Below are 16792 nucleotides of genomic sequence, written 5' to 3' on the forward strand. Positions count from 1 at the left end.
GCTGCATGTTGTGGGTGTACTAAAAACATCAAAATTGACTTTCCATAAAGTCAGTTTGTTATGCTAGTCCTCCTATAGATATGGTTCATCATCCCTCAACCATTACTAACGTCAAAAGCTTTCTTTCTCCTTTTTCTTTATTTGTTGATCCTCCACCAACCTTCTTACCAACAATTTGCAAATAACTCTACTTTTGATAAGTCCTAATGACGTAATTTCGCACAGATAACAAGTTACGGTCTTATTATACATTGAACTTGTGAGATTATTTCATATGATCAACCATATTGGTACGGGAAAAAAAAAACAGCGGGGGCCAACGAAAGCCCATTTCGAGTCGAATGCATGACGTATAAGTTGAAACGCAAAATACTTAAGATAGATGATTGATCCAAATGAATACATTCTAGAAAAACTTGAATCGGATTCCACACGAGGGGAGGTTGGAAATTTGTTTCTACATTTACATCCCAAAAAAAAAATGACATACATCATAATTGCGGTGGACCTGCAAAGTTGCTCTTGTCCGTATGTATAATTTTTTGTTGAGATTTTGTTCAGCGCAGTCCTCGAGTAGTATTATAGGTGGAGCCACACAACTTTGCAAGGGGAAGGCATTCATCACATTCTCAACCATATACTGATTTTACCCCCGTTGAGACGCAGACTATTTGATTCACCTTTCCTAGGTGACTGCAAAGCATTGATTTGAAGACAAATCCCTGTTACAATCATTTCCAATCAAACAGCAAAAAACAACCAAATTCTTGACAATAGAGCTTTGAGCGTAAGGAGTCTACCTTGCAGGGATTCAATATTGGAACAATTATAATCACGAAGCAGAACATCACCAAAGTATAGCATGACGAAGTTCAACTGAGCTGTGTCCATACCATGACTTCCAAACATTGTCCATCTATTGTCATGGAAAGTTGAGGGGGGCATAAACGTCCCGGCCAATGCGATGGCCTTCATGCCCATCCTCCATGAACAATATTGACGGATCCATAGTGCCAATTTGTACGGTTTCGAAATTTGCTTAGGCAGAACGCGCCCTAAAAAGTTCGAGATTGCTGTAATGAAATGGATGACTAGAGGGTAGTCATAGGATTCGGTGCGGGTTTTGGCCACGAAGAGGGTCATACAACCGCAATCTATGTCCAAGGAGGCCTGGAGTTCAGCAAATCGCTGGACCATCATAATACATTCAAAATATTACTAATGTGTAATGTACTTTGAATTTGTGAGTGCCATTAAGCTTTTAGCTTTTGAAATTGTGAGCTGTCTCGAGTTCGATCGTTCTTCCTATTTGTTTTAATTTATTCATGGTCAATTTTATAAATCTAAATTTAAGAAAAAAAAATTTCGTACAAAAAGTTATATACATTTTTTTTTATTAAATAGATTATTAATTATTATTAGTATTCAGTGCTCTTCCGCAAAAAAACTTTAAGGTTCCTGCATATACTTTACTCTGCGGTGCGTCACTAAGTCCACATGGTGCGGTCTCCTTTGTCTCATCAACTCACACAGCGGTTGTTGGTCGTTCTTGCCAGGGTTGACATTGCCTCTTGCTATGTTAGCTGCCCCTTCCGCACCATCGTTACCGTTCACTTTGGAGGGATATTTTCCCTAGTCCGGCATCAAGCGCCCCCCATCAATGAAAAGATCGAATGGGATGGCGATTATCTCGGAATTATGTTATTGCTGTTGTTCCCATTACTTGGCGGTGGTCGCTTTGTAATGGACTATGAGCCTCTGGATGGTATGTGTACTGTGGATCCCCATACTGATGCTGATAACCAACCCTCCTTATGGCCAGATGGGGAGAAGACCATCTACCGTGCCACAGGATGTCGTGCCCGGGTGAACTGCGGTGTTGATGCTCTCCAATCACCTTTCTGTCCACCTGGGATGGTTAGGTGGGAGCCCCCCCCTCCCTCAACTCGAACACGCCCCCCCCACGCTCCTGCGATGTCCACCACGACCTCTTCTATGCGACGCCCTGGTCTCAGTAGTTTTGACATCATCATCTGATTCAGGACCCTTCCGTGTTGGCGTGGTGAGACCTATGAATGATCTCAGCTTCCTCCTCTCCTCCTCCTCTGCGCAAACCGCATACATGCCGTCTGTAAATTGGTCTACGGGACATGTCGGGAACAATCTGCTAATTGGATGGGCCCCATCATATGTTCCTTCCTACTTAGAATAGATACGTTGTACACAATAACGAATAAGTTAATGATATAAAACCAGTATGTTTTTTACAACTGTGTTTATTTATTTTTTTTAACCTCACCAACTGTCATGTGTATTGGTGCAATTCTCCTCACGTATGAATCGTGTTGGATCGGTACCCAGTCATGATATCCCTCTTCCGCAATGTAGGGTATGCGTAGGGATGGAAGCTCCCTAAGTATGTAATGGCATTGTCCACCTATGTTGCCACATTTGAGGTACGCTCGTACTTAGTGCGAAAGTTGTTTGATACTGCCCCCGCGCTGGTCACAGTCAGATAATCCGAATGATGTTTTGTCGGGGTCGTAACCTTTGCAGTTGGATGATGGATTGTGCTGCCCATCATCCCGAATTTCCCGCATTACATTACTGATCCGCAAGTGCCCTCCATGATCCTGAAAGCAATCATAGGTTGCAAACAAGCCAAATTTGTACACCTTAGGCATATATGGCGTATATTCGCGTATACAGCCGCAGTGTACACTCCATATACATTGCTAACAAAGAAGTTATGTCAGAAATTACTACTAATAGTAAACCTTCTAACCTATATTGAGACTATTCAAATGAAATAAATACGATAATACTGGTGTCCGCTCACGCATCATATCACTGTCATATCGATAGGACGGCATAGTATGTTAGGGACGTTGGCGGGATGAATGAAATCTCGCCATCTAATCGCAAGTGGGAATGGGCACATTGTCGACATCAGAGAAGTGTGGCAGCAACTCTAATTGGAGTCAAGAATGGCCTGCCCCCATTCCCAAACTTGCAGAGGAAATCGCGCACCTTCCATTGATTGCTCTGTCACTGACCACTTGGCACATCTCTCTGTACATGCCATGCAGTGCAGTGTTACCCCAGCTAGTACATCGACGCCCTCTCCTCTCCAGTCACTCACAAGGAGGAACCATCAACGACGCATATATGCGACTTGTTTCAACGAATAACAGCCGCATAGTTAGACGTATTATGTACCCGCCGATCGTACTGCAATATGCCTCCTCAGATTCATCATCAGAAGGATCTGTCTGTTCCCGTCCAGCCATGTCATAGACAAGGACCGCCATTATATCAACTGCTCCGTCCTTGGGGTTTTGCATCCAAGATTAGGCTTTGACCCATCAGCTCTAGTTTTACTACTGTTCACGTAACAACGTCCCCCATCAATAGGTAATGCTTGTGATGATTGCACACACTCTTGCCAACTTTATCATTGCCTCAACCGCAAGTAAATGAAATGTGTGTGTCTCAAGGCCCGTCCACAGCTCAACAATGCAACTCCTAAATGAATGGTCTAAGCGATATAAATACCTAATTTGGTAAATGGATAAACCCTGCCGTGAAATCCACGATTCTTCTAGGATGGCATGCCACATGTTTCTAATGACGCACACACTGAACTCCCTTTAAAGGCGTCAGAATATCCTCCCTCCCATGCCCTATAGAAGGGGTACAATCCCCAATACAATATAGATGAATCAATCAGTTGACCAAACTCCATCTCTAAGGTTAAATATAGTAGGAGTGGTGCAACAAAATAAATATTTTTGACAATGAAACTAATGCAATAATGCACTGTAGAAATATAGTAGACTGAGAGAGTTGGAAAATGATATGAATATATAGAAAAATTCACCAACCAACTTTGAAAGTGGTTTGGTCCCCTTTATAAAAAAATTGAAATTAAAAAATTTGAACACCAAAACCGCTTTGGGAAAGTCGGTTTTGGTCTTTTTGTGGTTAAAAAAAATAAATAATCCGGCCTGGCCCCACCTCTTCTCCTTACCCTGCGTGCATGCAAATTTCAAACAAAAAAAAATTCGTCCCCCCCCTCCCTTACTCCCCCCTCTCCCGCCCCCTCCAGCAACATCAAAGTCTCTCACACCAGTTTTTTTTTTTTTTTTTTTCTTATCTTACAATCAAATTTCCCCTCCCCCCATCAAACTCCCTGCCCTCCATCTCTCCCACAATACCCTGCCGTGCATGCAATTTCAACAAAAAAAATTCATACCCCCCCCCTTATCTCCCGGCCCCTCCCACCGCATGCACGCAAGTTCCCTCACGTGTTTTTTTTTTTTTTTTTTTTCTTTGTCTGACAGTCAAAAATTCCTCCCCTCCCATCAAACTCCTTTCCCCCCCAGGCCCCCCCCCCCACCCCAACCCCCAAAACATCTTCCCTGACATACCTTGCCCCCACCCCCCTTTATTTTTTTTTTTTAAACTAAAAGCCGCGGCTGTTGGAATTAAAACCAAACCCGCTTTTAGAAGTCGGTGTGGGATTATTTGGTAAATCTAATATATTTTTATCTATTTTTGTGTTTTTTTATTCTTTGTTGGATTCTTGATACCTTAATCACATATTACATTTTTTAATTTATTTTAACTTTCTCAAAATAAAAAATATGTTTTATTATTTGCAAAAATAAAAAAAAATATATATCTATTTTATTCCTCCTCCAAAAATAAAAAAAAAATTATTATTTTGCTTGTGGTTTATTTAATTCCCTAGGCATTAAATGCCCCCCACCCCCCCCCTCCCTCTCCCCTTCTCCCGCCGTGCATGCCTGTCCCCATACCACCCACTTTTTTTTTTCCCCCGTTGAAGTGCATCTGACCAAGACCTGACTTCTTCTCCTGTTTTTTTTTTTCATAAAAAAAAAAAACCCAACCAACTTTTGAAATCCGTTCGGTACATTTTGTATTTATTCTCATACCTTCATATTTGTGTTTTTTTATTTGTTTTTCTTTAATCTTTAGGAAAAAACTCGTCATATAAGCAAACTGGCTGTCGACCAGCCACATCAAGCACCTAACCTAAAATGGTGGAAAGCGCTTGTAGCGCTAACTACTTACCCCCTAGTGGGCTCGTGGGTATTGGAGGTTTCGCACTTTGATTTTGATGGGCTTTGGGGGATAAAAGACCAAAACATGAGGTTTTTAACAAAATATTAAGAAAAAAAAATAAAAAACACAATTTGAAGGTATGAGAAATAAATACCAAATGTACTGAACCGACTTTCCCAAAGGCGGTTTAGGTTTTTTTTTTTTTTTTTTTAATGAAAAAAAAGAAATTGAAGGTCATGTCTTGTCATCCTGCAATCAAAGGGGAAAAAAAAAAGGGGGGGGGCGGGGGTGGGGACAACCATCATGCACTGGCGGGAGAAGGGGAGAGGAGGGGTTGTGTGTGTTTGGCATTTAATGCCCCGGAATTAATAAAATAAAAATTATAATTTTTTTTATTTCTATTTCTTCGAGGAATAAAAGATATATAGTTTTATTTTGAAATAATAAACATATTTTTTATTTTTACTAAAAAATAAAATAAAATTAAAAAATGTATTTTTGTATAATTATTCAAAAAAACAAAAATAATAAAAAACACAAAATAGATAAAATATCTGTAGATTTACCCAAATTATACCCAACCGCCTTTCTAAAGTCGTTTTTGGGTGTTAATTCCAACCAGCCGTACGTTTAGTTTAAAAAAAAAATAAATAAAAGGGGGTGGGGGAAAGGCTGTCAGGTAAAGACGTTTTGGGGGTTGGAGGGGGGGGGGGGGGGGCGCTGGGGGTAAGGGAGTTTATGGGAGGGGATGGCTTTTGAATTGTCAGACAGAAAAAAAAAAACCATGAGGGACGTGCGGCATGCGTGGAGGGCAGGGAGATAAGGTGGTGGGGCCGCATTTTTTTTTTGTTGAAATTTTGCATGCCTTCAGGGTATGGGAGAGGGGGGGGGAGGGCGGCTATTATTTATTTTTTTTTTTAAAAAGATCAAAACAACTTTCCAAATTCTGTTTGGTGTCAAATTTTTTTTAATTTTAATTTTTTTTATAAAGTGACGCAAATCGACTTTTCAAAAGTTGGTTTGGTGAATATTTTTCTATATATCATATCATCTTCCAATTGCTCTCATCTACTAGCATTTCTACAGTTCATTATTTGCATTAGTTTCAATTGTCAAAAATATTTATTTGTTTGCACACTCCTCTATATTTAACACTTAGAGATGGAGTTTGGGTCCACTTGATTCATCTATATTAACATTGGGGATTGTTCATTACCTTCCTATAGGGCATGGGAGGAAGATCATTTTGACCCTTTAAGGGCGCAGTGTGTGCGTACATTAGAAACCATGTGGCATGCCCATCCTAGAAGCATTCCGTGGATTCAACGAGTAGGGTTCTATCCACTGTAACCAAATTTCGGTATATTCGCTTAGACCATCATTTAATTAGTGTCATTGTTAGAGCGTTGGAGGCCTGAGACACACACATTTTCATTTTCTTTGCTGCGAGGCAACGATAACGTTGCAGGATTTGCAATCATCACGGATTACCTATTGATGGTGACGCTGTTACGGGCACGATGGCAGCAAGACTGGGAGATGAATTGTCAAAGCCTACTCGGATGCAACCCCCCCACTGGCCGGAGCGGACGAAACGGCACGTCTTTGTCTATGACATGGATGGACGGGACTTCCTGATCTGCCTGATGAAGCATTTGAGGAGGTCGTATTGCAGTACGCTCGAGGGTACATACTACGTCTAATATGCGGCTTGTTATTTGTGAACAAGTCACAACATTATGCGTCGTTGATGTTCCTCCCTCTGTTGAGTGACTTGGAGAGAGCGTTGATGTATAGCTGGGGTAGTGCTGCACTTGCATTGCTGTACAGAGAGATGTGCCAAGTTGGTCATGTGTAGACGCAATCAATTGGAGGTGAGCTATTCCTCTCGTAGGTTTGGGCATGGGAGCGCATGCCCTTTCTTGCTCCAATTAGAGTTGTCATGCCACATCTTCTTGCTGATGTCGACAATGGCCCGTTCCCACTTGCGGTTAGATGGCGAGCTTTATTTCATGCCGCCCACATCCCTCAACATACTCTGCGATTGTAGACACCCTATTTTTGCCCTAACCAAATAGAACAAGGGGTTCCCTTTGTTTTATTATTTTATTATTATTATTAGTATTATTATTTTCTTCAAAATTGATACTTTATTATTATTATTTTTTATTATTTTTATTATTATTATTTTCCTATATTAATAGTATATTTATTATTATTATTATTATTATTATTAGTATATTATTATTATTATTATTATTATTATCCTTACTAGTACTTTTATTTAAATTTTATTTTCCATTTATTTTATTGTTTTGATATATTATTATTACTATTATTATTATTATTATTATTATTATTATTATTATTATTATTATTTATTAGTATTACTATTATTTTTTATTATTTTTATTATTCTTATTATTATTATTATTATTATTATTATTATTATTATTATTATTATCCTTAATAGTACTTTTATTTTAAATTTTATTTTCCATTTATTTTATTGTTTTGATTATTATTATTACTATTGTTATTATTATTCTTATTATTATAGGTACTATTATTTTTTATTATTTTTATTATTATTATTATTATTATTATTATTATTATTATTATTATTATTATTATTATCCTACTAGTATTATTATTACTATAACTATTATTATTATTATTATAAAAAATAAAAACAAAAAAACAAAAAAGGAAAGTGTGTATTAGGGTTTTGGGGAGATGCCTATTTAAAGGCATGTTTTGGAACCAAGAAAGGAGAGTGCACAGCATAGCTAGGCACGGCCAAAGAAAAAGAAAAGAAAAAAAAACCTAGCTAGCAACTCTCTCACGCACAGCCGCCACGCCTCTCCGTTTCGAGCCTCCTTCTCCATCTTCTTCTTCTTACCTGCAGCGCCTCCCAACCACAGCACCTCCCTCATTCTCCCATCGCCCTCACGCTTCTCTTCCTCACTCACGATCCAGCCGAGAGGCCATCATCACTGCGAGAACCTCCGGCCAACCACCTTTTCCAGACTCCTGCAACCACTCCGGCCAACTGTAGCCGAGAACCCCCTGCATGACTCTCAACGCCAGCCACGTGAGCTCTTGCAGGTAAACACATAGCAAACACACTAAATCACAGAACCCCCTGCCAGAGTACCAGCATCCCCCAGACCAAGAATAGCAGCACCAATCACCCGGCCTCCTCTCTTCACGCCGCCAGCAGCAACAGCTCCAGCCGAGGCTGTCTCCGGCCTCTCCAAGGCAATCAGTCTGGAAATACTCAGACCAGTCAACTCCAGACCCTCGGCCAGCCCTTGGCTTCCTCCGCTCTGCAACACAGCCGAGTCCTCCGGCCATCACTGCAACACAAGAACCCCCGGTGAGTCCCCCTTTGCCTCCTGTTTCTGCTGCACACACTGTTGCACACACAGCACACATGTTTTTATTATAAAGTTTAAATTTTGCTTGGTTTGTTTTAGGATTTTTAAAAATTAATGTCCATATTTATAAATACTAATTTGTTTATCTTCATTATTGTAGGATTTTTTTTTTCTTCTTTTTATTGTGAAGGTAAGATTTAATTTGTAATATTTTAAATGTAATAAATTATGTTGTCATATTTTATTTTTGTTAGTGCACAATATTCAAGTTGTATGCTTAATAGGTATTCTTAGGTGTCGGGTTGCTATCTTGTTATGGTTCTTACGTGTAAGATATATATATATATATATATTTTTTTTCATGCTTATATTGTATGTTATCTTTATATTACATTATTAGTATTTTAGAATTTCGGTCTTATTATATATCATGTTAGGAGTTTTTTTTTTAGTAGATTAGTTGTAGTACATGTGGTATTTTAGAACTATAGTTGTATGTGTATTTAGTATTCTAGAATAGTAGTCATATTAGGTATTTAACAACTTAAGATTTATAATTAGCATTATACGTTTAATTTAGTATTTTAGGTGACTATGTACATTTAGTAATATAGCATTTTAGGTAATATTATATATTATTATGATATTTTTATACAAGGTATTATTTATTATGGTAAGTTTGGTATTTTAGTTAATAATGTATATTTGGTGTTTTGGTATCATGCTATTATATTATATATTTAATTTGTTATTTATTATAGTATTTGTAGATATTAATTATTATTATTATTATTATTATATGTATAAAGGTATGTTTGAGTATTTTAGTTCATAACGTGCATGTAGTATTTTAATGTTAGGGTGTGTTAATTTTATATTCTAGTATTATGGTAAGTTTGGCATTTTAGGTAATATAATATTTTTGGTGTTTTGGTATCATGCTATTATATGGTATGTTTAGTATATATAGTATTATAGTAATTTATTACGTATTATATTATTTGTGGATATTTATTATTGTTATCATCGTGTTTATGTTTATTATGGTATGTTTAAGTATTTTTGTTTATAACGCACATATAGTATTTTAATATTATGATATGCTCATTATCTTAGTCTATATTATATGTTTATATTCTACTATTATTGGTATGTTAGATATTTTAGCTTCTATTATATATGTTGATTAGTACATATTATGGTATCCTAATACTCTAGTTTATTATTATTTTATTAATTAATTAATTTATTTATTATGTTTAAATTATTATATCTATTATCCAAAACCTCCCAAACTAGTATTTTCATACTTAGGAAAACCCATAAAATTTCTAAAATTTGGGAGCGTATTTTATAAAGTATTTTTGATTTTTAATCCGTATGATTTTATTGCGGGGGTATGAGCCTTCAGGCATCACGTACCCTAAGCTCTGAGGGAATATATATGTATATATTATCTTCATTTATTTATTATTTTATTTATTTATTTATTTATTTTTTTACATATATTTATAAATTCATAAAAAGGAGTAATTTAAAGAATTATTAGATTAATTTAGGGATAATTTCAAATTAATTAGGTACCGTTCGTAAGAACGGGCGCGTAGGGGGTGCTCGTACCTTCCCCTCGCGTAACCGAACTCCCGACCCCAATTCTGGTAATGTAGACCGATTCTACCCCTAACGGGGTAGTAATCATGTGTTCTAACCACACTAAAGGTTAGTGGCGACTCCTATACCATATTTTTCCCGAAAATATCAAAATTGATTTTTTAATTTCGCCGCCAGGGGCACACGCGCTCCCGGGACGTCGCGATAGCGGTCTTATCGATATGACATTGATATGATGCGTGAGGACCAAGTAATATCGTATTTATTTCATTTGAATCGTTCAATATGGGTTCGGAACATTTACTATTTGTAGTAATTTTCTGACATAAATTCATTGTTAGTAGTTTATATGGATGCTGTACACTGCGGATGTCTACGCGAATCTACCCCCTATATGCTTAGGTGTACAAATTTGGCTTGTTCGCACTCCTATGATTTGCTTTCAGATCATGGAGTGGCACTTGCCAGATTGTCTAATGTGGCAATTCGGGATGAGGCAGCAAATCCCTTGTCCAACTCAGACAAATTACGACCCCGACAACCATCATTTGGATCTACATGACTGTGACCAGCGCGGCCGTCATCAAATCAACTTTCGCATTAAGTACGAGCGTACCCTCTAGATGTGGCAACACAGGCTGGACAATGCCATCTACATACTTAGGGAGCTTCCACTCCCTAAGCATACACCTCCATTGGCGGAAGATGGATATAATGACTGGTACCGATCCATCACGATTCACTACGTGAGTAGAACTGCCAATTTACACATGACAGTGGTGAGTTAAAAAAATAACTAAACACATGTAAAAAACATACTGGTTTTATATCATTAACTTATTCGTATTGTGTCCAACGTATTTTTTTGTAGGAACATATGATGAGGACCATCCACTTATCAGATTGTGTTCCGACATGTCCCGCTAGACCAATTACAGAGGCATGTATGTGGTTTGTGGCTGAGGAAGCTCGTCGATCAATTCATAGGTCTCACCACGCCAACACGGAGGGTCCTGAATCAGATGATGATGTCATAGCTACTGAGCAGGCGTCGCATAGAAGAGGTCGTGGTAGACCTCGCCGGAGTCTTGGGGGGGAGGGCATGTTCGAGTTGAGGGGGGGGGGGGCTCCCACCCAACCATCCCAGTGGACAGAAAGTGATTGGAGAGCATCAACACCGCAGTTCACACCGGCACAGACCTCCATGTGGCACGTAGAGGCTTCTTCTTCCCATATGCCATATGGGGGTTATCAGCATCAGTATGGGGTATCCACCAGTATACCATACTATCCAGAGGCTCTGCAGTCCATACAAAGCGACCCATCTCCAATGTATCGGGAACAACTGCAATACCATCAATTTCCGAGCTCATCGCCGATCCCATTCGTTCTTTTCATTGATGGCGGGTCGCTTGATGCTGGACTGGAGGAACATATCCCTCCAACAGCTGAAGGCAACGATGGTGCGGAAGGGGCAGCTAGACATCGCAGAAGGCAACGTCAACCTCCGCAAGAACGACGCCAACAACCGCCGAGACAAAGGAGACCACGACCATGTGGGACTTAGTGACGCAAAAGTACATTATTATGCATGTATACTTAAAGTTTTTTTTTTTTCGAGTAATGAATAATAATAATAATAATAATAATAATCATATTTAATAAAAAATAATTGTATATAACTTTTTGGTACAACAATTTTTTAAATTTATATTTAACAATTGACCATGAAATAAATTAAGAACAAAATAGAAGAACGAAATAGAACTCGAGTACAACTCACTAATTTCAAAAGCTAAAAAGCTTAATGGCAACTCACAAATTTCAAGTACATTACACATTAAGTACATATTTTGAATGCATTATCATGGTCCAGCATTGTCATGACCTCCAGTCCTCCTTGGACATCGATTGTGGTTGTGAGCCTCTTCGTGGCAAAACCCGCACCGCATCCTCCGACTACCCTCTCGTACATCCATTTCGTTACGCAGTCTCGAACTTTTAGGGCATCCTTTCTGCCTAAGCAAATTTCGATTACCGTACAATTTTGGCGCTATTAGATCCTTCCAATATTGTTCATGGAGGATGGGAATGAAGTCCATCGCATATGTCGCATAATGCTCCTGTACCGTGAAACAAGGGTCAATATAGCTTCTATACCCCAATCTTCTTGCACCACAGACAGCTAACAAGTGAGAACAAGGGCAGTGTAGATTCTGCCACTTCCCATATGTACATCGACGTCCCTTTATGTCAACTGTTTGAATATTTTGACCCTTATTTGGTGGCCGTGGTGCAGTTTGAATGCTGAACAACCCCCTTTCAATGTTGAAGTTGATAACCTCATGTCCAGCATACGCCATCTCCCTCCTCTGCATTTTGCAACTACATATGTGGTGTGTAACCATTCCCCGACTCCATTGCTTGGCGAGATGCCTCTCGGCGGGTACTAAAGTACTGTGCAACGCGATAAAATATCATCTGGACAATGGCCGTTATTGGTAGACTACGAGTTCCTTTCAAGACGGCATTAAAACATTCAACAAGATTTGTGGTCATGTTTCCATACCTTCGACCACCATCGTGACATTGCGTCCACATGTGAGGAGGTATCTCTTCAAAAAAGGACTTTGCAATTGGCCCACCCTCTGTTAGGATTCTTTCCATCATACTATTGAATTTCCTAACTTGGTGCTCCCTACTAGCTATTTCAACCATCCGCTTGAGCATCGTATTGTGCACCCTCTGGTTGAAGTTTCTAACAATGTGACGTAAGCAAAACCGATGGTGCGCACGCGGCGGTTGCCAGTCATCGTTCTGACGAACGGCAGCAAGAATACCGACATGTCTATCTGATATAAGACACAAATTATTGCGATCAATCACTTCATCCTGAATGCACTTAAGGAACCAGGACCATATGCGCAAACTCTCCTCCTCAACGATGGCAAACGCTACTGGAAATATTTGTTGATTTGCATCAGGGGCCATTGCAATTAATAATTTACCTTTATATTTTCTGTACAAGTGTGTTCCGTCCACACAGAGAACTGGAGGACAATGACGAAATCCCTCTATTGATGTTGCAAATGACCAAAACACACATGTCAAAATAGCAACGTTGTTAGCATCAAGGATTTCTGTCCACGCCCACTTCACCTTTGTACCGGGATTTGTTTCACACATAGCATGCATCCATTTTGGAAGCAGTTGATATGAAATATCCCAATCTCCAAACACCCTTGAAACTGCCATTTGCTTCTCGAGCCATACCTTTCTGTACGATACATGGTACTGGTATTTTGACCTCAAGTGTGCTTGCAAAGCTGCAATAGAAGCACCGACATCACTTTTGATAATTTCTACGACTTCATTTGCAACTAAGCTAGACTTCAGTTGTGGGTGGTCCTGCGAGAGAGTCTCATTTATGCATGTATGTGGCCCTTTGTGTTGTGTAATTTCAAATAGCCCATGCTTTTTACGTTGACTTGCACGCAACCACCAAACACAGGTCTCGTCTTCATTGCCCCTAACCATCCACGTTGTTGGGGTCGATTGCACCACCTTGAAGTTGTGGTGTGTTTGCGCATGGTGGACGCGCACGGAGTGAATGAGGTCATCCTTTGTGTTGAAAATCATACCTTTCCCAAATTCTGATACACCATGCCATCGGGTGCCCTCGAGTGAACTTTCAACTTCAGTTCTGATATGACCGGATTCAACATCAACCATGTACGCTAATGGCTGCACGTCGCGTACCCTCCTGTGACCGACATGTGTGTTCTGAGGAGGCATCACAAATTCTTCATGGTGAACCCTATATTCATTTTGTTCACCAGCTTCATCTACCCTTGCATCTGCCTCTTCAAAATCCTCTTCTATATCCTCTTCTTCCTCAAATTCACGGTTGCAGTCCATATCAGGTAGCATTGGCCGGACCGTGTATGCCCCCCTCTCATTCATGACAATAGATGGAACTGTTTGGAAGTCTGGTATGGACACAGCTCCAGTTAAACTTCAGTCATGCCTATACTTTGTTGATTGTTCTGCTTCGTGATAATAATTGCTTCCCACATTGAATCCCTGCAAGGTAGACTCCTTACGTCGAAGCTCTGTTGTCAAGAATTCTGGTTGAAATGATGTACCAGGGATGTCATTCAAATCTAACGCCGCAGTCACCTGTGAAAGGTGATCAAATAGTCTACTCGTCTTACCGGTACCATATTCGGTATATGGTTGAGAATGGATGAATGCTTCCCCTTGCAAAGTTGGGGCTCCGCCTATACTACTACTTCGAGGACTGTGATTAACAAAAATCTCAACAACATATACGTCCAGACAAGAACTCTGCGGGTCCAACGCAATTACGACATCTGCATCATTTTTTTTTGGAATGTCAATGTAGAACAAATTTCCACCACCCCATCGTTGCGGATATCTCAATGTCAGTTCTAACATGTAATCCTTTGGATCAATATCTAATCCTTCATATATTTTGCATTTCAAACTTTCTAACTTCATCCTCCTTCGAACTCGAATTGCTTTCGTTGGCCCAGCGCTGTACTCAATATCGGTTGATCCATGAATATTCTCACAGTCAATGTATAATAAGACCGTAACTTTGTTAGCTGGCGAATTTGACGTCATTATGACTTATCAAAAGTAGAGTTTATCTGCAAGGTGGTAAGAAGGGTGGAGGATCAACAAATAAATGAAAAAGGAGAAAGCTTGAGTAATGGTTGAGGGATGATGAACAAATATATAGGAGACTAGCATAACAAAACCGACTTTTGGAAAGTCAATTTTGATTTTTTTACGTACACCCACACACATGCATGCACGACGGAATTACTTTTTTTTTTAATACCAAACCGACTTACCAAAAGTTGGTTTGGACACTATTCATACCAAACTGACTTTCCAAAAATTGGTTTGGACACTATTTTCAAGAATTAATTTTTTAATACCAAACCAACTTTCCAAAAGTCCGTTTGGACACTATTCATGCATGCACAAATGCAAGAATTAATTTTTTAATACCGAACCGACTTTCCAAAAGTCGGTTTGCACACTAACATGCAACTATTAAGCGAGCCCCTCCCCCCTCTTCTCTCTCTCCCCCTCCTCCTCTCTCCCCCTCCCGACACCTATCCCTCACCATGTTTTTTTTTTTTTATTATGCTTCCCCTTTTTTAAAATAAAATAAAATTCGGCCTAGCCCCACCTCTCTCCGTGCCCCTCCCGTGCATGCATGCAGAAGTCCCCTCATAGCTTTATAATCACAAGACTCATCTTTAAAAATAAATTATTAACAACTGGAACAAGGTAAGAAATATGAATGATAAGAAAAGAATGTTAAAGTTGAATATAGAATCGATATACCAAATTGCTAAAATTACCAAAATAAAACAAAATTTACTTAACAAAAATTTGTTAATTTTAAATTTGTAATTAGTACATATCTTGTGACTATTACAAAAAATAAGTAAATTTGCATGCATCATTCTTACTTTAATCTTCCTCTCTCCCTATGCTTCACATAATAATGTGCAGCCACTGCTACAATTGTGATTTCTTCCAATCCAAATTAAAACATTGACATGAACGCTGACGATTTTGCCCCCAGATTGCCCTCGACTTTTTACCTAAATTAACTATCCCAATCACTTAGGTCTTACTTAATATAATTTTATATTATATTTTCACGAGTTTTTTTAAAAATAATATAAATTTATATTATATTTTATCTAAATTTATGCTTAAATTCATATAAGATTTTAAATTTATACTCCCAAATACAGAGTTACTGTTCAAGCAAATTGAAGTATACTCCCAAATACAGAGTTACTGTTCAAGCAAATTGAAGTTAACATCTTAACTTTAAATTTGTGTATTTTGAAATATAAACTTGTATTAAGTAACATACCAATCTATACATATATAAATTTAAGACTTTACATTTATTTTGCTAAAAAAAATTAAAATTAAATAGTGAGATTGATCACCAAACTGACTTTCCAAAAGTCAGTTTCGTCTCTTATTTTTATAAAAAAAAAATTCACCTCACGTGTGTTTTTTTTTCTCACCCCCTTATGTGTTTTTTTTTTCTTTTTTGGTCTGACAATCCCCTCCCATCAATCTCCCTACCCCCCCTCCCCCCCCCCCCCCCCGCCCCCCCAAAAAAAACGTCTCTCCTGACAGCCTTTCCCCCACCCCTTTATTTTACTTTTTCCTCTACCCCTTTATTTTATTTTTTTAAAACTAAAAGTTGCGGCTGGGTGGGAAGCAAAACCCAAACCGACTTTTGGAAAGTCGGTTGGGTATAATTTGGTAATTACCACGTCATCTCACTGACGGTAGCCGCTTCAGGTTCTAGCAAAAGTGAGCACTTGAAAACTTTATTATTATGAAAGAAAAATAATTGTTTTTATAGTTATGAAACAAGTATTGATTAAATAAACCCTCCGTCGCTTTGTTTAGAGCTTACCATCTTTTGATTGTTAAGGGGGGGGGGGGGGCTGCAATTTGCATAATATACTTGTTAGCGCAGGAAAAAATATTTTTAAATATTTATTAATCTATATATATATTAATAATAATTTTTTTATTTTTTATTTTAAAAAATTAGGATAAAAGATAATGACGATCTCCTTTAAAATTAGGTAAAAAGGACATCAATTTTTAAAAATTTTCAAAAGCTTTTTTTAACATTT

General features: G+C 38.4%; 2 protein-coding genes across 2 annotated transcripts; both read right to left on the reverse strand.

Moving 5' to 3' along the window:
• Positions 1–11944: 11944 nt before the first annotated feature.
• LOC131158629 (uncharacterized) lies at positions 11945–12442 on the reverse strand. Its single transcript, XM_058113494.1, has one exon. The coding sequence runs from the start codon at positions 12440–12442 to the stop codon at positions 11945–11947; it is 498 nt and encodes a 165-aa protein (XP_057969477.1).
• A 22-nt stretch (positions 12443–12464) lies between these two features.
• Positions 12465–14042, reverse strand: LOC131158630 (uncharacterized). The gene has a single exon (XM_058113495.1). It carries the CDS (start codon positions 14040–14042, stop codon positions 12465–12467), a length of 1578 nt encoding a protein of 525 aa, XP_057969478.1.
• Positions 14043–16792: the final 2750 nt, after the last annotated feature.

Source organism: Malania oleifera, chromosome 6 (assembly GCF_029873635.1).
Source record: "Malania oleifera isolate guangnan ecotype guangnan chromosome 6, ASM2987363v1, whole genome shotgun sequence".
In the NCBI taxonomy this organism is placed as follows: domain Eukaryota; kingdom Viridiplantae; phylum Streptophyta; class Magnoliopsida; order Santalales; family Ximeniaceae; genus Malania; species Malania oleifera.